The 21,293-nt window shown below is 49.3% G+C and overlaps 1 protein-coding gene across 2 annotated transcripts in view; it reads right to left on the reverse strand.

The window, feature by feature from the left end:
* Nucleotides 1-21,293, reverse strand: part of SMG6 (SMG6 nonsense mediated mRNA decay factor) — a 200,378-nt gene that overhangs the window by 85,901 nt on the left and 93,184 nt on the right. For both annotated transcript variants that reach the window (XM_069603023.1, XM_069603024.1), the window contains exons 12-13: nt 19,908-20,076; nt 7,149-7,350 (exon numbers count right to left, since the gene is read on the reverse strand). In XM_069603023.1, the coding sequence (XP_069459124.1) occupies nt 7,149-7,350; nt 19,908-20,076 (371 nt within the window). The remainder of the gene's footprint in view (nt 1-7,148; nt 7,351-19,907; nt 20,077-21,293) is intronic.

Below are 21,293 nucleotides of genomic sequence, written 5' to 3' on the forward strand. Positions count from 1 at the left end.
ATCCTCATATAATTTGAAATTCAAGATTTAAGAAGCTGTAAGTTACCCATGCTGTATGGGGAAAAAAAAAAGTAAACCTACAAAAGAAGAAAAGATTCTCTTCATTTTTTCCTAACCACTAATGCAATGGAATAATAGCTATTGTTTTAAAGGGGAAAAAAGTTGACCTAAGTTAAGTTGCCATTCATGTGCAAGGGCAAAATAAGAACACTTTCAAAACACAAGTGTTCAGATAGCAGCCATGAAGAATGTCATTGATATATTGTTTAATGAAAAGAACAAAGTAAGGAAGAGAATGTATACCACACTATCATTTTGATCATATATGTATATATATTTATAAATACATTTCAACGGGCATAGAAGTGGTATAAAAAGACAAATATCGAATTGTTAACAGTGGTTATCCCTAGATTGTGACTTTTGCCTATACATTTTTTTGAATTGTTTGATTCTTTTGCATATATATATATATTACTGTATTTTACAAAAAATCATCTTAATTTTTAAAAAGCCTTCACGTTATCTTTGCTGGGAAAAATTCGATAATGTCGCATCTAAATAACAAATAAGTCAAAGTAAAGAAGATAAAAATGGGAAAGCCACAGAATAAATAGACTAAAAACTGAGCACTGAAAACATTTAAAATAAATTTGAAATAATTATAAATTTAGAAACAAAATGCAACTGTGTGAAAAAGAAAATACATATTGCAAGCAGTCCTAATTTCTACATCTTAAATATAGGATAGTCAACTGGACTCCCCCCTCCCCCCCTTTCATTCTTGATGTTGATACTTAGAGAATAGAAGATTATGTCATATTTTTAAAAAAATTAGTCCCACTTAAAATGAATATTTTCCAGATCACCAAAAAACAAAGGCAACTTTTGTCCCCAAACTATATATATATATGTATACGTGTGTGCACGCGTACATATATAAAAACAAGGATTTTTTTTTTTTAAAGCACAAAGCAAGAAGCATATACTATATGATTCCAACAGTATTAAAGGAAAAGAATACACACATATAAGAATGGGGGCGTGGGTGTGGAGACTGAAAGGACACCTCTGAAACCTTAACACTAGTTAATTTTAGGTGGTAGTTTGTAGATGATTTTTATTTTCCTGTGCTTTTCTATATTTTCTATTTAAAATGTTTGCATAATTATGTGTACAACAAGCAACTTACCAAAACTGTCATTTAAGAAATGGACAAGCCAATGGTTTCAAAAGTTGGACAGTTTAAACCTCATTTTTAACCTCAATTACGTATTACTGACAGTTTTCTGGGATCCTACATCCAGACAGAAAGCAAAGATGACTGTTTAAGAATGAATGGGATATGACTGTGAGATGTCTAACATCATCCCCAGTGGCTCAGAGGTAAAGAATCTACCTGCAATGCAGCAGATGTGGCGACATGGGTTCGATCCCTGAGTCACGCAGATCTGCTGGAGAAGGAAATGGCAACCCGCTCCAGTGTTCTTGCCTGGAAAATTTCATGGACAGAGAAGCCTGGTGACTATAGTCCATGGGGTTGCAAAAGGGTTGGACATGACTGAGGAGACTAAACAACATCACCCTATAATACAACCTATATCTCTTAATCAAGCTTAAAAGTTGCCTCAGCATTAACTTGTTGGAAAGTTCTTCACTGAGTTTGTGGGTCAGATAACATAACATGAAATGAAGACACTGAGGATCACACAAGTTAACTTACCTGGGGAAGCTAGAATGAGGATAGCTTACATCACTACTTATGACATAAATGATTTGGTTCTCATTAAATGGCTAGAGCTTCAGAGCCTAAGAAAAGAAATAGCCTGTCACTAAATAAATCCTTGTTCAGTACTACCTATAGCTATACAGTCACATGCATGCTTTTTATATAATTAAGCTTTTTTGATATAAACTAACATATAAAATGAACTCAACATGTTTCTCCTAAAACAATTTCCTTTTTACCACTTCTCCTATCTGCCCACAGGGTTATTGGGGTTTCAGTGAGGAAATATGTGTAAAGAGCTTAGCACGCCTGGAACCTGACCAGTTGACTGCAAAATCTTACATTTACTATTATTATGGTTTGATTACTTTTTTCAATCACTTATGCTTATTCAGTATAATGCAGCAAAAAGCACATAGGGTTTTAAAACTTGTTCTTATGGAAATTTTCATATATGTACAAAAGTGGAATACTGTTAATATAAGAAACTCCATGTACCCACCCGATGCAAAGAGCTGACTCACTGGAAAAGACTCTGATGCTGGGAAAGATTGAAGGTAAATGGAGAAAGGGGTGGCAGAGGACGAAATGGTTAGATAGCATCACCGACTCAAAGGACACGAATTTGAGCAAACTACAGGAGATAGTTAAGGACAAGGAAGCCTGGGGTGCTGCAGTCTATGGGACTGAAAAGAGATACAATTTAGCAACTGAACAACAACAAAAACCCATTATTCAGATTTAATCACGATCAACATTTGGCCTTTTTTCCCCCATCTACACTCCTATCCACCTTCCTTCCTCCCTAGATTATTTTGAAGCAAATCCTAGATGTCAAATCATTCGTAAGAATAAGATATGCTAAAGCCATACAGACAAGGATTCTAAACCTCACTTAGCTACATGACCCTGGGTAAGATACTAAACCTCTTGAATTAAGGTGCCGAGTAGCCACTCATGAACTTAACATCACTTTCTCCTAGCTGGCTCTAATGTTCAATGTCTGTGATATTTCTGTCTACATGTAACCAGCTCCACTCTGTTGCTTTGACCCTAAACCATACTTTTTATCTCACTTTTGAATAATCCCAACAACCACCTGTTTTCTCAACTTCTTGTTCATCCCACGCCTGGGTTTTCTATTACAGTTTGTTTCTTTTAGGCAGAATATTAACCCTGAAGGATGTTCAGCAAACCAAAAAGATCAAGGGTGAAGCAAGTCTGGGAAAGGTAGCAAAGGCTATCCTCCTTGCAATGTACACGACATTAGAAGTTCCAAAAAGTCCTGCAGTAACAGCTTCTGTCTAATACTGTGTTACTCTAATTTACACAATTGTGGAACTTTTTTTCACCTAACTATTAAGAACCTATAAAACTAGAGTTACTTGGAATATGCTTAGGAAATACAGTTAATCGGTTAATGCCAAATCAGTGCTCCTTGAGCAATGTCTTCAGTGGGAAACTACCAATTCAATAAAATTTCAAGAGTTCCTCCTTAACTACAGACGCAAATTAACTTGTTTGCTTGTCACATCTTTGTGTATGCCACAAGTCATCTTCCAAACCAGGTGGGTGTTTGCCTTATATGTCTGGATTTCTTTTGCTGTGTACACAGGACTGGTGTAGGTCTGTCTGCTCAGTGAACACCTGTCTAGTGAACATCCAGGCTGGACCAAACGTGACCACTCTCGACCAAGATGAAATTCTCACATTGCTGCTACAAAGCCCTTGAGATACTTTAAATTCCTTAGTCGTGAACACCAGAAGCTGGAGGAGACGTCTGTCTTCTTCAGGTATCCAAAAGGCTGAGAGTTCCTAAAGAGTCCCCTATATCGATACTGACCTTCCAGGTCAGTGGTGGAGATGTCTCCTAAGAGCTGATCATCACTCTTTGCTCCTGTCTTGAGCCTCAGTTGTCTCTTTTATGAAATGAAGGTACTAATACCTACTTGGCAGGCACTTTGTGTGGACTTAAATACTGGACAGAAGTAGCTTGTCCAGGGACTGACACATGCCAGGTATTCAAGAGATGTTCTTTTTCTCTGCCATGGAAAGAAAGAGAGAAAAGGGCAAAGGAAGGCATGTAGCGTCTTACACAGGGTAGCCAGGGAAGACCTCTCCAACCAAGGTGGCATCGAGAAGGGCGTGAGAGGGCAACACAGTGCTCTGGGGACAGGGTGCTCCAGGTTACGAGGAAAGCAAGTGCAAAGACCCTGAGTGTGCGGCTGGTCTGAGGAACAGCAAGGATGCCAACGTGACTAGGGCATACTGGGCACAAGCAGAGTAGCAGGAGCTGGACCAGAGAGTTCATAGAGAAGGGACATGATCTTACTGATGCTTTAAAGAGGTCGTTCTGGGCTTTCCAGGTGGTCTAGTGGTTAAGAATTCACCTGCTATATAGGAACATGAATCAGCCATAAGTATACGTTACGTTCCCTCCCTCTTGAACCTCTCTCCCAAACCAACACAATATTATAAAGCAATTATCCTCCCAAAAAAAGCACAAAGAATTCACCTGCCAACACAGGGGACATGGGTTCAAGGCCTGGGCCAGGAGGATCCCACATGCCACAGAGCAACAAAGCCCGTGCATTACAGCTACTGAGCCAGGGCTCCAGAGCCCGGGGACTGCAGTTACTGAAGCCCACGCACCTAGCGCCCGTGCTCTGCAGCGAGAGAAGCCACGGCAATGAGAAGCCTGTGCACCACAACTGGAGAGAGCTGGCGTGTGGCAACAAAGACCCAACACGACCAGATACAAAATAAGTAAACAGAAATAAAGAGCTCATTCCAGTGGCTGTGTTGGACACAGACTGGAGAGCAGGAGGAGGGAGGAGCTAGAGAAACTAACCAGAAGGCATTTCACTGAATCAAACTAGGGTGCAGTGGTAAGAAAGCACTGTACGCGTTTATTTTGAAGGTAAAGAAGACTTGGATTGCTGACAGATTAGATATGGAGGTGTGAGAAGAGAGGAGCCAAGAATAACCCCAAGACTTTTGACATGAGCAGCCCCAAAGTCAAAGCTGGCATTTACCAAGATGAGAAGACTGAAGACAGATCAGGTTTGGAGGAGAAAGAAATTCGGAAGCCTGGATTTGGAGATGTTGTATTAAAAAATTTCACAGTCCTCGAAGTGGAGACAACCTTCAGACCACCTGAGTCTCAGCGAGCTGCGACCGCCCTGGGCAGCCTGTGATTCACGACCACAGGCTGAGGGCATGGACCACGGGCTTGCTGTTCTTCCTGCCAGTCACGTACTTACCACGTGCTGTTGTATATCATATACTGTATCATACACGTGTATCATGTGCTCACACTAAAGCTGGGAGAGGGATCTCCCTGGCAGTCCAGGGGTCAGGACTCTGCACTTCCGCTGTAGGAGGCACGGGTTCAGCTACTGGTGGGGGAACAGATTCCACATGCCACACAGCGAAGGCTTAGCAAGTCTAAAGCTGGTTAGGACTCCTTCTGCGTTCTTTACTGAAAGACAGTTAACCCAACAGCCAGTTTCCAAAATTACCCTCCAGAGTCAAGACCACCCGATGATCACAGAACAGGACGTACTAGGATTCCCCTGGCCCAAGTCGTGGCTGCCCAGTTTCCCTTCCAACTCTTCCAACTGAACATCTTCCATAAAGTTTGCATTGTGTTAGCTGTCCTCAGCCTCACACAACACAACTCCCCGTTAGTATTCCCTCTGGAGACTAGAACAGCAGGACTTTATTCCAACTTTTTGCTGGAAAAATAGAAAATGAGTATTTCTCTAGAGAGAAAGGTTCTCACATTCCCAATATTAGTCATTAACTGCATTTAAACTCCATTGATATGTCAATGTCGAGACCTTAATCTGCTTATAGAAATTTAACCAAAGGGAATATATGAAATAAATTCTACTATAAGGAATCACTTCACTGATTATAGTAGTTCAAAAATTCAGGACAGTCCCTTGGTTCAAAAAAGCAAACACTGGTTAAAGAAATCTTTGCACAGAAATGAATACTAAGTGATCCTCAAACATGATTCCATTTAATAATACATTAAAAGATACAAATGAAAAAAGCAGATCACAGGGACCTCCCTGGTGGTCCAGTGGCTATGACTCTGCGCTTGCAATGCAGGGGGCCGGAGTTTGATCCCTGGTCAGGGAACTAGATCCCACATGCCCCAACTTAAGTTTCCTTATGCCACAACTAAGACCCAGCGCAGCCAAATAAATTTTTAAAAGCAGAGCACAAGTAACATGTATATGACCCCTAGTTGTGTTTAAAAAAAGTGTGCGTATATACTGTAAGTTAAATATGACTGTATATAATCAGCAAAAACAACAGTTGTATTACCACTGGGTAAAGGAGTTGTGAATACATTTTTTTCCTTTTTACTTGTCTACAAGGAACATAGATCCTTTTTTCAGAAAGATGAATTAAAAAAATTTACATTTAACATAAAATCTCTCATATTTGTAGTTTACGTTTGGATTTTAACTTTTACTATCTGACATTAAAACGAAGACAAAAAAATCTCCCTGCCTTTCTATACATACTTCATCTAGCTCAAAAGTCTTCCTTCTGAGAAGCCACTTGTGGGACTGTCCCCAAAAGGCTCTCCCCTAGGGGACATGAAGCCAACAACTCAGCACAGGGGTCAGTCACAGGGATCCCCTGCTTGGCATAGGAGACCCTACTCCGGGGGTCTGTGGGCGCAACTTCCCCAGCCCAGCAACTGCTGCATGGGAATGGGAAGCAGAAAGGATGGCTCTACTCTCCACACCTGGCCGCAGCCCCAACTGTTAAGCAGAGACTAAGAGCTCCACGGTCCCCACCAGGGCAACAGGCAATGGGCTTTGTTTTCTATAAACAGACAGACAAGGAAAAAGTTCAGGTTAAAACGTGGTCCTCAGAGGAAGAAAAATAGAAACCAGGCAGCGGGGAATGCTTCATATTCCTAAAAGCTTTTTTGTAAGTTAACACATGGTGTCTGCTTCTCTCTAGTCACCTATTTATCACTCTCCTCCTTAGAGAAGGGAAAAAGCCCTGGCTGTTTTCCTAGTGCAGAGTTTTGTGGCTGGGGGGAAGGATGAAAGGGGGGAGGAAGGAGGGTGCCTTAAGCATGATGCAAACCATTTGGAGCTGAGTGAGAGCACTGCCAACACAAGCTGCACTATTTAAACAAGTGAGGAAATGATCGTATATACAACATGCCAGCGAGCGCACACACACACCAAAGGAAGTCGAGAGGGCTTTTTTTTTTTTCAGGACACGGAGCTGGATGTCAGCGGCTAAAAGGTCGATATTTTCCCTTAACACCCTCCTCAATGACTTAATCATGTTCCGTTTGCACAGAAAACTTCCCAAGAATAAAAAAGTCTGGAGAATTGAGAGGAGGGGTGAATGGGGGAGGGATGTTTGGCCTGGGGCTGACCTTATCCGAGGTTTTCTCCACGTAGCAGGGGTCCTGAGGGGCAGCCAGCAAGGGGACAAAGCCCGAGAGAAGCCGATCCTCTTCCAAGATGAGGAGGGTGAGGTCATCGTCCGGGTCCTTGTACAGTGGCACCTCAGACTGATTCACCGCAGTCAGTATGTTACAGAAGTCAGCCAGCGTCGACCACACATCCACAGCAACCCTGCGAGAAAAGAGGGAAGACGAGAAGAGAAGAGCAGCTCTAGAGAGGGACCAGTTCAAGCCGTCTAAGCACTTGCGGGCAGGGACATGCTGTGGCAAATGCCGTCTACGACTGGCATCTGCCAGGAAATCTAACCAAAAGGGCTCGGAGACAAAACTGTGCCCGTGGCAGTAATCTGGTGGGTGTGTGTGTATCCATCTCGGCAAAGTTGAAATTGATTAGGGGGACGCTTTTAATCCTAACCAGAAAGGAAAAAGAATTTAGAGAATCAGTTGCCTAATGCAGGTCCTGTCACCTTTCCAGACAGTGTGCCTGAGACACTTACTCAAACATTCAAGACAACCAGTGCCTGAGGCGGCTCCCAGAATTCCCCTGCTCCTGTCCAGCCAAGTATATGCCACACTGACAGCAACACCATGCCAATCTCTCCTTCTCCTACACGGCCAGCGGGACCAGACACACCAGGCAACGAGTCATGTGGTTGTTGCCTCCCACCCCAGTCCCGTACAATGGTTTAGAGATCTCTTCCTATAGGTAAGGAGGAAAACAGTTAAACACACCGAACAAAAACCTTATTCCTGGCCTGCCAAGATCCTCCTGGGAAGGAAAAGCCACCCATGCATTTCAGCAGGTGAACGACATCAGTACTGTCTCGGCCACCACTCTCTCCCTCCTCTCCCACACAAGCGGAAGGTAACATACAGGGTGACCAACTCTTCTGGTTTGCCTGGGACTGTCCCAGTTTTAGCACTGAAAGTCCCAGGTCTCCAGAAACCCCTCAATCTTGGGCAAACTGGATTGGCTGCTCACCCTAATTGTGTATCACCGGGTCCTGGTCGAACATGCTAAGAACTCCTGAAAAGGCAAAGTCCGGCTCACCCCAGTTTGAACTTCAGAGCCAAATTAGAAAAAGGAGGTTCACTTCTCTGTCACTGTCATTTGTCAAAACTCTCCTGTGGCTCACATCCCTGCTTTGGTGGGTGCTAAGGATCCTTAGAGCTTTCTTTTTTCATCTGTATGGGACACAGCTCTAACAGTCAAACTGTGGTCAGATCCGGGACCCGCCAAGTTTTATAGGCCCTGGGCTGTACAGGACTTGGCTTTCTTTTCCAGAAGACTACCTTAACCAGGGCGTCTGGAACAGGCAAGTGTCCTGTGGATGCTAAGCTGTACTGTAAAAGGAGTTGCACAGAATAACAAAGAAAAGCTTTACAATGAGGCTCAAGAGATGGGGTGGCGAGAGGCGAGAAGCAGAAGAGAGCTGTAAGAGTGAGCTACATCCTGGAATCTTCCCAGAGGAGTCACTGCGCATGAGCCGATCTGCCAGGGAGGGGCCTCAGATCCCAGGAACGTGTTTCGCCCGGAGATGGGGAGCTTTTGGGAGATGGCAGAAGGGAGGGCATTCAAGGGCCATGGCACTGAAGGTGATGCTGGGGGAGAGAGTGGAGTGGAGGTGTGAGGACTCCTTGCCTGGATCCAGGTGGAAGGAGCCTGCACTGGTTTATTTACTGAAATCGCTGCACAAGGAAAAGGCCATGAAATGAAACATCTTGTTTTCAAGAGTGTCCTGGGAACCAGGCGGAACACAGCTCCATTAATCACACAACGGCACATAATCAACACACGTGTATCGCACAATGACTCGCCTCCCAGGCTTTGCCCAGGAACAAGAACGTGTTTAGGAAGAATCACTGGAGGGGCGAGAGCTTTCTAAAGCCTCTCTCTCTGCACAGACACCGACAACCGGACTCATTCACAAAGCTCCATCTTTTGGCTCGGCTGAGTTTGGCTGTCAGAAATGTTTAAATATGGAAAAAAATAAACAGTTGCAACACGTTTCTGTGCGGAGATCTGCCTGAGCCCCTTTGTGATGTAATGGGAAACGCGGCATTCAGGCTACCAGCTGTAGAATAAACAGAACTTGGAGGGTTAAAAGGAACTGAACTTTCCACGACCCCATCTGCAGAGAAGAAAATAATAAGAGGAATGATGCACTGCCCCACAGCTCTGATAGTTTATCCTCCGGTCCGGCTGCAGAGACAAGCACCGGATGTGATAGGGCCGCTCAGGGCCGCCTCCGAGGTTAGCGCTGCCCATGGGAGACGCACAGGGAGGCTCTTCCAGCTCCCCGCTTCCTCCCCCTGTGCCCTGCTGGCCACTTGAGCCCACTGCCTGAGTCTGATCCCACAGCAGTGGTGAGCTCTGGCCAACAGGCACTGCTCGGCTGCAGAGCAGCAATTTGGAAAATAAACAGGAAAGACGACAGCGAGAAGGAAGAAGGTGAAAAGTCTCCCAGCTGAATTCTTGGCTTGGGGGCCTTGGTTGGTGCTGTGCAGGTCAAGGCTGCTTCAGGACGTACTTGGGGGCAGGAGGAGGTGGTGGTGGTGAGCAGCATCTAAAGCCAGGGAGAGGCGGCAGAAAATTACCCATGGCTGCCACAATGGGAGGCCCCACATCCCTCTCGTCCTCCCACCCCTACCATCTTGGATCCAAGACGAAGAAATATGTGGTACCATGTGGTTCTCATTACCATGCTCCCTGTCCCTAAGGCTCAGATAAACCAAAACGGACTCCTCCCAGAGGCTGCTGGCCACCATGAGGGACCCCTGCCCACATCTGCCTTTCGCCCATTACCACCCACCTTGTGCCCAAACCTGGAGACTCACTGCACAAATGCAGTAGATGGGAGGTCCTACCCTAGCATTGATTTGTAAACAGCAGCTGATGCCAAAAGACATAGGAAGTGTCCTGAGTTCCCAACTCAGAAATGTCAGGAGGCCCAAGGGGCCAAGCTAGACTGAACCAAGCAGAACCAAGGGAATAAATACACAAAATGCTCCAAGGAAAGGCCACTTCTGTCTGGATCCCTCCAAATGGGTGTGCAGGTCTAGTGGCTTCTTTCTTCTGGTGCCGCAGTGGGGCTGCCCCGGACCACTGCATAGCTCGATAGTCCTCTCCCTCCTTGCTAAGCCCCACAAACACAACAACTGACCAGGTGCCCACGGACCAAACGGTGACTCCCCACAGAGCGTGGGGGAGAGGGGAGTGTCAGGAAACTAATGCTAAAGGGAAGAAGTACTTCGAAAAACTAGGTGAGATGTCTGAACTCAAAGTTAAGATGTCCGCAATGGGATGAGGTAATTCCTGGAACCTGGGCAACATCACCTCAGCTTACCCTGATCGGGCCTCTGGGCTGAGAGGTCAGTTCCGTGGGTGAACACAGGGCTTCCTGTCTGAGTAGAAGGGGAAAAGTTAGCCTTTTCCTGCTCTAGTCTTTATTCCAGCTGGGAGTGCCTGCCAACCTTCACCCTACTTCAGCCCTTGAATGCTAAGGATTCAAGGTTGGCCCAGGCCAAGGGGCCTGATGTCCAATTCTGGTGGCTGTGAGGAACTTTACAGCGCTCCCATTCTTCTAGAAACGCTTAGGAAATGACTCCCCAGGAGAGTTTCTAGACATGCTCAAGCCACCAGTGGTTCTAAATGGACCCTCTAGAGCGCTATCCGCTTGGGCAAATCCCTCTGGTTTGTTCTGGTCCCAGCTCATATTTGGAGAAAGCTCCCAGAGTCGAAAAAAATCTTCCCCCCAAACAGATGCAAGGCAGCCAGAGAACATGAAACTGCATGCGGGTTTGTTTATGGGCTTCAGAATGGCGGCAAGGGAGCCTCTCAGGCAGCTGTGATGTGACCGGTGAGCAGGGATCGGCGGCTGCAGGGTGACCCAGTGGTCCAACCCCACAGAACACGCCACACACCAGGAAAGTAGACCTCTGGCTGGAGTCTGAACACCAGATCCTAGCTTGGGACCGACCAGCGGTGGCTAGTTAGAGGTATGCACTCAGGACCACGGCTTGCTTACTTCCCTACAGACAGGCATTCACTTACTCCACCAGGAAAGAAAAAAAATAAGAGTTAATTTACTTTTTATTGCCTCAGAATTCCAAGGTTTAATGTAGCTGTCAGTTTGAGTGCGGTGCAGCTGCCGGCCGATACAATGCAGCCCAGGCCAGCCCAGGTGACTAGGGAAACACATTTCACAGAAATGAACCAACGCACACTCTTGGCCGGTTGTTTGGGGGGATATTGACTCGAGGAATCAGATTAACCCTTTGGGCTGGGGTTAGTTCTGCAAACAGCGTTTGAAAAGCAGCTTTGGTACAAGGATCTGAGAATCCTTGATCTCAGGTGGACCAGTGGGTTTCTGGTTTCTTCAATTTTGGCATTTCCTCATAAGACATGCCACTCAACTACAACGTGCTTGGAAAGATTCAGGTGTGAGGCAAGTTATACCACAGAGCTCTATCAAGCTCCTTCCTAAACTTCAGAAAGGAAGGCAGATCTGCTGGTTTTATAGGGAGCAGGTCAGGTATGAACTTTTCTGCTAACTCCACCCGAGGCCGGGACGACAGCTCAGAGAATGAGGACGAGGGCCCCACTGGGGCTCAGGCCATCCTTCTGGCAGGTCTGAGGAGGACAGAGGCCTCACACACCCCTTCATATTTTTACTGGGGGAACAGGCTGACTGGTGATTAATATCAAGTACAATGACCCCATGTTACAAGCCTGCAGGGGCCTGTGGAGGTGGCCATTTCCTGTGTAATACCAGCTTGTTTAAACACTAACATTCAAACGCCACAGCTGCAGAACAAACCCGGAAAGAGTTGAGTGAGAAGAAGCCCTGCATTGTGTTTTGGAGCTATGGAAGATCAGAGAAGCAGTACAGATGGGAAACGAGTTGGGTCTTTGGTTCCTGGAGTGAGGAGCTCTGGAAACACAGCTAAGATGGCACAGAACCCAGGCACAAGAAAACTGAAAAAGAGATGGCCTGTGGACTACAGCCACAAAGGGGAAAGGCTAAAGGCCACAGCAAGAGAAATGCTCTTAAGATATGTTATATCCTCTTTTTCAAACTTGTTTGCTGACGGACCATCGTATTCTAGCCCACTACCCTCCACGTGGGGTTCCAAGCCCCACAGGAGCCCTGCAGGACCCCCCACCCAACTGGAGGAAACTGGAGGAAATGAGGAGGTAACAGCAGAAACGGACCTGAATGCAACAAGCCTGGTAGAGTCAAAAGAATAGTACCTGGGCTTGAATAGCTCGGTAAGCCCCTTGGAAAGCCAACTCTGTTCTCAGTGGGCTGAGGCTCCAGCTCTGGTCTCAGGCTAGGCAGCTCGGCAGGATGGGGCAGAGCCTGGGTGGGGGTGGGGGAGATCTACACAGCTCTCTCTGAGACTCGGGAACCACAGTGTATTTTCCAGATGCCACCGTGATATAAACAGGAGACGACGTTATCAGGGCTCTCACTGCTCTAGGAGTTAAGACATGGGCGGCCAGATACCATCCTCTGAGAACATCACTGTTTATTAGGTGACCATTGAGAACTATGAGACTCCGTTAAAGAAGATCCTTTCTGCCTTTCTAAGTCACACAAACAAGTCAACCTGGGCCCTTGGAAGAGTGCCCGCTGAAATTAATTCTGCCCAATAGGGCAAGATCAATCTGCAGTCCAGTCGCCCTGCACTTCTCCGAGAACATAAACTTCATGTTCTCAGCAGTGCAGCTGGAGCCCTATGGCCAACAAGCAGGTCACGGTAACCTCATTCCAGGATTTCTCAAGTACCTCTCCTGTACCTCCCTCAACCTCTCTCTAGGTCAACGCCTTATTTGACTTCAGTTCTCCTAAGCTACGTTCAGACGTATGGCCTCGGTCGCATGATGATGGTGTGTTAAACCCATCAGCACTGTGTGTTTGGGAAAGAGCGGTCCCCAGGGGACCTCGACATCTCCATGGCCTGAGTGGAGTCCTCGGTGGCCTCCCTGGTGCGGATTCTCACGGTTCCGGCCTCTCTGAATTCTGAGCTGTAACCACTCCAACACGTCTTCTCAGTTTAGCACACACTGGACCCAAATAACCTCAGCCTGGAGCTGGAAAGTACTCTCCCGGGGTCAGCGGCTGTACCCTGCTGGGGTCAGACTGGAGCCTTGGGCCAACACCCCTTCCTCTCACAAGAAGTCCTGAGTAGGGGGGGAGGCGGGGGACGGCGGCTCCTGCCGTGGGAGAGATCACGTGTGCCCCACACTCAGCACTTGGAGGAAGAGGAACCCCCTGGTGCCAGGCTAGAGTGCTGACGCCCCAACCCGGAGCCAGGGAGACTGGGTGGGGAGCCAGGGTAGCAAAGGGGCTTCCCACAGTCACCACCACTTCCTTCAGGGAAGTGCTGATGGACTAGTACTTAGTGACCTCCTAAAATGCCCTTCTGGGAAGACGTATTAAGCGTCCTTGAAGGGGTGCCGACTAGGCTTGGGATTAGTTCTTATTTCAGAGCTGCCCTAGGAGGGTGAGCGAACGAGCTTCTTTTTAACTCAGGAATGTCTATCTCGTCTACAGGGTCAGCACAGGCGGGCTCCCTGCGGAAATGAGCTTACTGCACGCTCCCTCCATGTCCCCACGTCTCCTGAGGTGGCGGCACCTCAGGGGGCTCCCTCCAGGTCATTTCCAGCATGCACAAGGCAAGCCGTGGAAAAGCAGCAAGTCCAGGAATTTCTGGAGGTTTTTTTTTTTAACAGTACTCCAATCCAACAGTGTGATAAATGCATCCGAGCTACAATTAGGAAGATATATAGCATCAGAATGTGAAGGTCTGGGCAGCCTGGTGAAGCGCGGGCTCTCCAGAGCCCCGGCTATGTTTCCCATTATGTAACCCTGGTCATGGGCAGACAGCCAGACTCCAAATGAAAAAGAGACTCTGGCTTGGCACCGGTTCTATTTTCCTATCCTCATTCGGGGTCAGCGCAGTGTCATACAGCTGCAGAGAAAGCTCCGGGGATTAAACCTGGGAAAGCCTCCAAGACCAGGACCTGGGTTCAAGTACCAGCTGAAAGCAATAAACCAACTGCCACAGCTGGGCTAGGTTTGGATGTTCTCAAAGTCCCCTGACTCTTTCACTTACTGAGAACTAGAGATCAAGATGAGGGAAGATTTGGCTTTGGCGGAGCCTCTGAAATGAGGTAGGTTGTCCCACTGCCCTCGCCTTGCCAAAGGTCCTGGGATGCAAGGGGGCTACGCGTGGGCTCGCGGAAGCCCGTTTGCTGTGCTCTTCTCCACCACCTGATGTTCACAATGGCCTCATGCTCCCTGGGCAGAGTCAGGAATGGCTGCCCCTCCCCTCTCACGAAAGCTGTGGCACAGAATCTGTGCTCCCCACTCCTCCTCCAACCCCCAACATGTGAATGGCCCCTCCAAAGACTGTGATCTGTTCTAAACAGACCAAAGCACTCTACACTGCCTTTTACAGTGGCTCAAGGCAATTTTCCATACCCTGCTACAATCCTCCATACCCAAATCTCGGATACAAAGCCATCCCATTACAACTCCTAACAGACACGAATGGGAAGTCAACGTGCCCACGTGCCAACGCCAGCCTACTAAGTGCCACTGTGTGCAGAGGCACAAATGGCTCTGAAGCCCTGCCCCTGTCACTCTGCAGTGTCGGGGAAGTCCTGTCACCATCAGAACAAGTGCTCCATATGTGCCTAAGTGGCTCCTGCGAGGAACAGTCAATGTGACCAGAAAGAAGAGGAATATGGGCCAAGAGGAGAGAACCAGGGAGATCTCATGATGTGGTTTAGAATTCCCCTGAGAAGGTGGAGGATGCTTCAAAGTGACTGACTACGAGGAAAGATGGTAACACAATGAAAGGCAGACGGGGAATGAAAGAACAAGATTAAACAAGAGTCCAAATGTGTCAAGGAGACAACGTGGGAGTAGGCATTTCTGGAGGAGAAGAAAACTGAAGTGCAGGCTTTCTGGCCACCTTAGTTTAGGATCAATGAGGAATCTGACTTTGCAGAAAACAAACGCGGGCACAGACTAATGAAAACGCGTGAAGGAGAGGCGTTAGGTGGAAGTGATTTCCTTCCTACTCTCCTGAGAACATTCCCAGACCTTCCAAAGTGAAGAGCAGCATAGGGACCTAGCGTGTCAGAGGGATTTCTGTTCTGACACCTACAGAACTATCTGGAGTATGTTATTCCTCACAGCCTTAAAAGAAAAAGGCTCCACAGTATGGAAGATCAGCGAATGGGAGATGGCATTTTGTAACCTAGAAAAGAACCACCAGACCCTGCCAATCCCTCAACTATAGCATCCATTCAGTGAGTGTTAGGAGGTTATATGAGAAACCAGAGAGAAGGCAGGTAAATTCTTACTCCACTTTTCCACAGCTTGGATCTGAAGGCTATGAGGTGGGGTGATGGTCAGACCAGGTCTGCTTTGTCCAGTGGCACCAGCCCTCAAACCACCGTACCTTGTGGTCAGGCCCTGGGATGGCGGGGCCCCTCCTCTATGCTTAAACTTGCACTCCAGAGACAACCAGCCACTGATTCTGACTGCAAAGGCAGACAGTGCAGGAAGGACTCTATTCTCTAGCACACTGACTTCTCCAGCCTGGTCTGGACTCACCAAAGAGTAAGTTAACAGCTACAGGAACTTGTTTACTAAGCAATGAGATTCACATTATTTGGTCAGATTTGCTATCCCTGTGAAGGAAAGTCTGAAAAGACTGAGCAAATCTGCTTCACACATCCCAGCCCTGTCTGCCTCTCTGTGGCCTTGGAGGTGAAGGCCAGTTGGGGGTGGACGCAGCCTGGACCACGTGCCCAGCTGCAGTCTGAGCCCTTGCCCAAAGATGGGCAGCAGCTCGCATGAGCCGGCAATGGTCCATTTGCTCCAGCATCCACAGAGAAAACAGACTCAGCACCTCGAGCAGATGAGGCCCAGCACTTCCTGTGTGAGCTTTCCATTTCCTCAGCCAAACAAAAGCCAAGGTGGTGGGAGAGGGAGGAGGGGTGAAGGGAGATGGGTCGCAGCAGAGAGGTTATCCAGCCTGATGGCCAGGATATGGGGAAACGACCTGGGTCGACCATACCTAAGGCTGTGAGGTGGAGTGACCCAGGGAAGGCCCAAGCTCCAGGAGCAGATGGTCTGCCTCCCCCTAGGCCAAGGGAAAGGGAGGAAGACACTGTGACCCTGCACATGCTCAGAAGCAGCGGCTTGAGATACTTGGTGAGCAAGAGTCCTTCCTTGTCAGTTTCCTTCCAGAACTACAAACTGCCTAGTCGGCACTGCAGATTAATGGCCTGAAAAGTCAGAGGCTGACATGTTAACTCTTCAGGGAATGCTGCTGAGAACCGGCTGCCCCAAGCCAGATCAGCCTGCTCCTTTGTGTGTCTGCAGCTGCCCAGCTCAGGGTTCAACTCTGGCTCTTGGGGCCTCAGCCTGGAGTGCATCCTGGAAACTTAAGAGGGTTCACAGCAAAGATGCAGAGATTTGTTTGGTGTTCTGAGCATCACCCACAGAGCCAGAGTTGGGGGTCCTAGGAAGGGCAGGCTGAATGGTCCAGGGGTGGCTTCCTGGGGTGAGGAGCAAGGGAAAAATATGAGGAAGGAAAGGCAAAAAAGAATCAGACTCTCCAGTCCACACGGAAAGGCTGGTAACTGCTGGCCAGAAACCTCTGTGTGTTGCCTAGGAGCCTGGAGACCCCCACGGCACAGCTGGCCCAGCCCAGAGAAGCACCCCCCCACTCCCTAGAAACGGGCCATCCCAGCCACCCATCGTCGTCCTTCCAGTACTCTCCTCCTCCCAGGGAAGAGCGCTAGACAAGAACGAGAAGACGCTAGGCATGCATGCTTGCTCCCAAACACACGCATACGCCCAACACAGAGCCTGAAGGAACCGTGCGTGTACCACACCTGCCAGAGACCCCAATACAACTGCTGGCAGAGAGAGGGATGGCGGGGAGAGAAAGGGAGACAGAAAGGTCGGACAGAAAAATGCCGAGGGAAAGACCGAAACAGGGAAAGAGAAAGAATGAGGGAGAGAAATGGACAGTCAACAGAGTTGACCAGAAATAGGCGCCTGGGTGCACACACATTAGGACACTCTTAGGCAAACACAAACACACACACACACACACACACACACGGTGACCTGAACACACAGAAGAACAAGATGCACAGGAACATGGATATGGAGCAGGAGCGGCAAACCTTTTCTATAATGGGACAGATGGTGAGTGCTTTTGGCTCTGCGGCCCGTGTGGTCTCTGTCACAACTGCTCAGCCCTATTACTGCAGTGCGAGAGCAGCCGTGGACAGAGGGTAAACAAACAAGCATGGCTGTGTTACAATACAGCTTTATGGGCTCTTTTCAGGATCCCTTTTCATATACTTTCTGCAAGTCATGAAGTCTTATACTTTTGATCTTTCTCTCAACCATTTAAAAATGTAAACCATTCTTAGCTCATGGGCCACAGCTTGCTGACCCCTGATACAGACACAAACAGCAGGGAGGGAGGCAGGAGAAGAGGCAGGTGGGAAGAAGCTGAGACAGGCAGGAGGAACAGACAGAGGCAGGTAGATGGACACAGGAAGGCCCACATATACAGCAAACTTCCCCTGCCCCCAGCAGAGAGACCAAGACTGACAGACAGAGACACACTCACAGACAAATATGGACAGGGCACAGGCAGTCCTGGGCACAGATACCCAGGAACATACACAAACACTCCCACAGGACACAGCCACAGAGACAGACGCGGGCAGGACCAAAGCAGAGATGGACTGACACGGGCCCAGACGTACGTATGAACAGAGACAGGGCGTCAGACACACAGTGCAACAGAGTCCTCATGGGGACACAGGGACCCTGCAAAGAGGCCCAGACACAGATATGGACACAGCACGCAGACACGCACAGACATAGAAAGGCACGCCAAGAGCCTACAACAGACAAATCCACTCATACATACACACACACACACACACACCCACCCACCAAAAAACCCTCACAACCAGACACGCACAACCAGACCCAAACAGGCACACACACACTGCTACGAACACAAGAAATCGCTCTATATGGTTGCACAACAACGTGATGCACTGTAGACTTAAAAATGGTTAAGATGGCAAACTCTGTCGTATATATTTTTTACCATAATTTTAATAACAGAGAGAAAAAGTCATATGGACACACAAAGAGATCTACATAGAGACATCCAGCAGACACACATTTTCCCCACACCAACATCTAGAGCCAGGGCAACGAGGCAGGATGTGCTGGGGGATGGGGATGCAGTGAGCAGGGGGATGGGGATGCAGAGAGCAGGGGGGATGGGGGTGCAGTGAGTGGGGGGGGTGGGGATGCAGTGAGGGGGGGGATGGGGATGCAGTGAGCTGGGGGGATGGGGATGCAGAGAGCGGGGGAGGATGCAGTGAGCGGGGGGGATGCAGTGAGTGGGGGGGATACAGTGAGCGGGGGAGGATGCAGTGAGCGGGGGAGGATGCAGTGAGCAGGGGGGGATGCAGTGAGCGGGGGGGATGCAGTCAGTGGGGGGGATGCAGTGAGCGGGGGAGGATGCAGTGAGCGGGGGGATGCAGTGAGCGGGGGGATGCAGTGAGCGGGGGGATGCAGTGAGCGGGGGGGATGCAGTGAGTGGGGGGATGCAGTGAGCGGGGGGGATGCAGTGAGCAGGGGGATGGGGATGCAGAGAGCGGGGGGGTGGGGATGCAGTGAGTGGGGGGTGAGGATGCAGTGAGTAGGTGGGTGGGGATGCAGAGAGCGGGGGGGATGCAGTGAGTGGGGGGTGGGGATGCAGTGAGGGAGGTGGGGTGGGGGTGCAGTGAGTGGGGGTGGGGGTGCAGTGAGGGGGTGGGGGTGCAGTGAGTGGGGGTGGGGGTGCAGTGAGTAGGGGGTGGGGGTGCAGTGAGTGGGGGTGGGGATGCAGTGAGGGGGTGGGGTGGGGATGCAGTGAGTGGGGGTGGGGTGAGGCTGCAGTGAGTGGGGGGATGGGGAGGGGATGCAGTGAGTGGGGTGGTGCACTGCGCAGGGGGGTGGGGATGCAGTGAGTGGGGGTGGGGTGGGGCTGCAGTGAGTGGGGGGATGGGGAGGGGATGCAGTGAGTGGGGTGGTGCACTGCGCAGGGGGTGGGGATGCAGTGAGTGGGGGTGGGGTGGGGATATAGTGAGTGGGGGTGGGGATGCAGTGAGCGGGCGGTGCACTGCGCAGGGGGTGGGGATGCAGTGAGTGGGGGTGGGGTGGGGATGCAGTGAGTGGCAAGCGCTGTATGCTCTCACCCCCACACACACCACCACATTGTGAGAGGAAGGTGGGGAGACAGAGTGTGCAGGACAGCATGAGAAGTGGCAAGGGCCTGAGAGATGCACGGAGACGAACTAAAAGGGAGAGACAGAGAGGGCCTCACACACACTGACTGACACCCACCCAGACCTGGGAGGTAGCTGCAGAGACGGTGAGCGTGAGCAGTGCACAGTGGAAACTCACAAGATCAAGGGCAAGGAGCAAAACAGAGCAAGCCATGAAGTGAGAGAGAGAGAGACTGGGAGGAGGGGGAGGAGTGGACCGGAGAGCAGGCGGAAGCAGGGGCCCTGGGAGGCGTTCACGGAAGGGGAGCACCCAAGCTCAAGTGAAGAGCGGAGACGCAGGCCAGCAGGCCAAGGAGCGGCTGTGGGAACACGGGCGGGCAGGGCTGACTCACTGTGAGGGCAGGTCCAGGGAGGTGGGCGGAGGGTTCCAGGTGTCTGGGTAGCCGAGCATCCAGTCTGACCAGACCTTCACACTGGGGAGCAGTTCCTTCAGGTCCGGGACAAAGGAGGACACCTTGATGTCATCTTGATCCTCTTCCCCCTCAGGAGAGGACAGCTGAGCTGCAGAGGCAAAGGGTCAGAGCTGGGCCTAGGTCTGCAGTGGCCCCGCGCGGCCAGGGGCACTGGGACGGCAGCCAGCTCCCAGGGAAGGGAGACCACGTCCACAGGACAGCTGGGCCCAGAAGCGAAGGACAAATGCCAGCACCTAAGAGAATTCTGAAAAGCAGGACAGAGAGGGAACCAGTGCACTGGGTCTGCCCTGCACACAGCTGCCTGTGCTCCACCTGCGGCCTGGCGACAGGGTCGCTGTCCTGGCCTCCAGCCTCCCATCCACGCCCACTCTAGCCTTCCTTTAGCACAGCACTGACATGGCAGCAGGGTTCCTGCTCAAACGGAACAACCCAAACATGATGGTGAGGAAGCACCAGAGAAACCCAAACAGTGGGGCGTTCTATAAGATAAATGCTCTGCACACTTCAAACATGTCAGGAGCATGAAGAACAAAGGAATACTCAGAAACCATCCATGCTGCAGGAGGCTATGAAGAGACACGACATCTAAATTCAACATCTGATCCTGGAGTGGATCCTAGACCAGAAAGAAATATTTTTTTAGGACAACTGATACAAACTTAGTAAGGTCTGTAGATTCAATAATAGTACTGTATCAACGCTGGCTTCCTGACTGTAATAACAGTACTGTCATGTAAGAGAAGGTCCTTGTGACTAGGAAGTACACAGTCAAGTATCTGGTGAGGGAAGGGGCAGGGCAGGGAAGCTACCATGTCTGCAACTTATGATCAAATGGTTCATAAAGAAAATAATACGTATATGTGTATGTATGGAAAGAGATAACTTAAAGCAAGTGTGGTAGAATGTTAACAATTAGGGAGTCTGGGTGAGGGGTAAGTAAGAGAGTATTATTCACAAAACTTTTCTGTAAATTTGAGATTCTAACCAATTAACCTCCCTCCCTCTAAACAGGTGGCCCCAGTGGCTAAAGGCACTCCCAAAGGCTGATGTGGCTGGGGCACAACAGAGGGGCCTCACTACTCATCGCAACTGATCCAGAAGCTGAAAGAAAGGTGCACCCTTCAGCCCTGCCTTACATGGCCCAGAAGTCAAGCTTAGAATTCTAAGGGCAGACTTAAAGGACATGCAGACACTGCTCAAACCAAGGGCTAGAAAGAGTCCCTGATCTGGTCCAGTGAGTCTCCTGGAGATGTCTGGTCCACAGCAGTTACAGCCCCCACTGGGTACCAAACAAAGAGGGACATA

Source organism: Ovis canadensis, chromosome 11 (genome assembly GCF_042477335.2).
Source record: "Ovis canadensis isolate MfBH-ARS-UI-01 breed Bighorn chromosome 11, ARS-UI_OviCan_v2, whole genome shotgun sequence".
NCBI classification, from domain to species: Eukaryota; Metazoa; Chordata; class Mammalia; order Artiodactyla; family Bovidae; genus Ovis; species Ovis canadensis.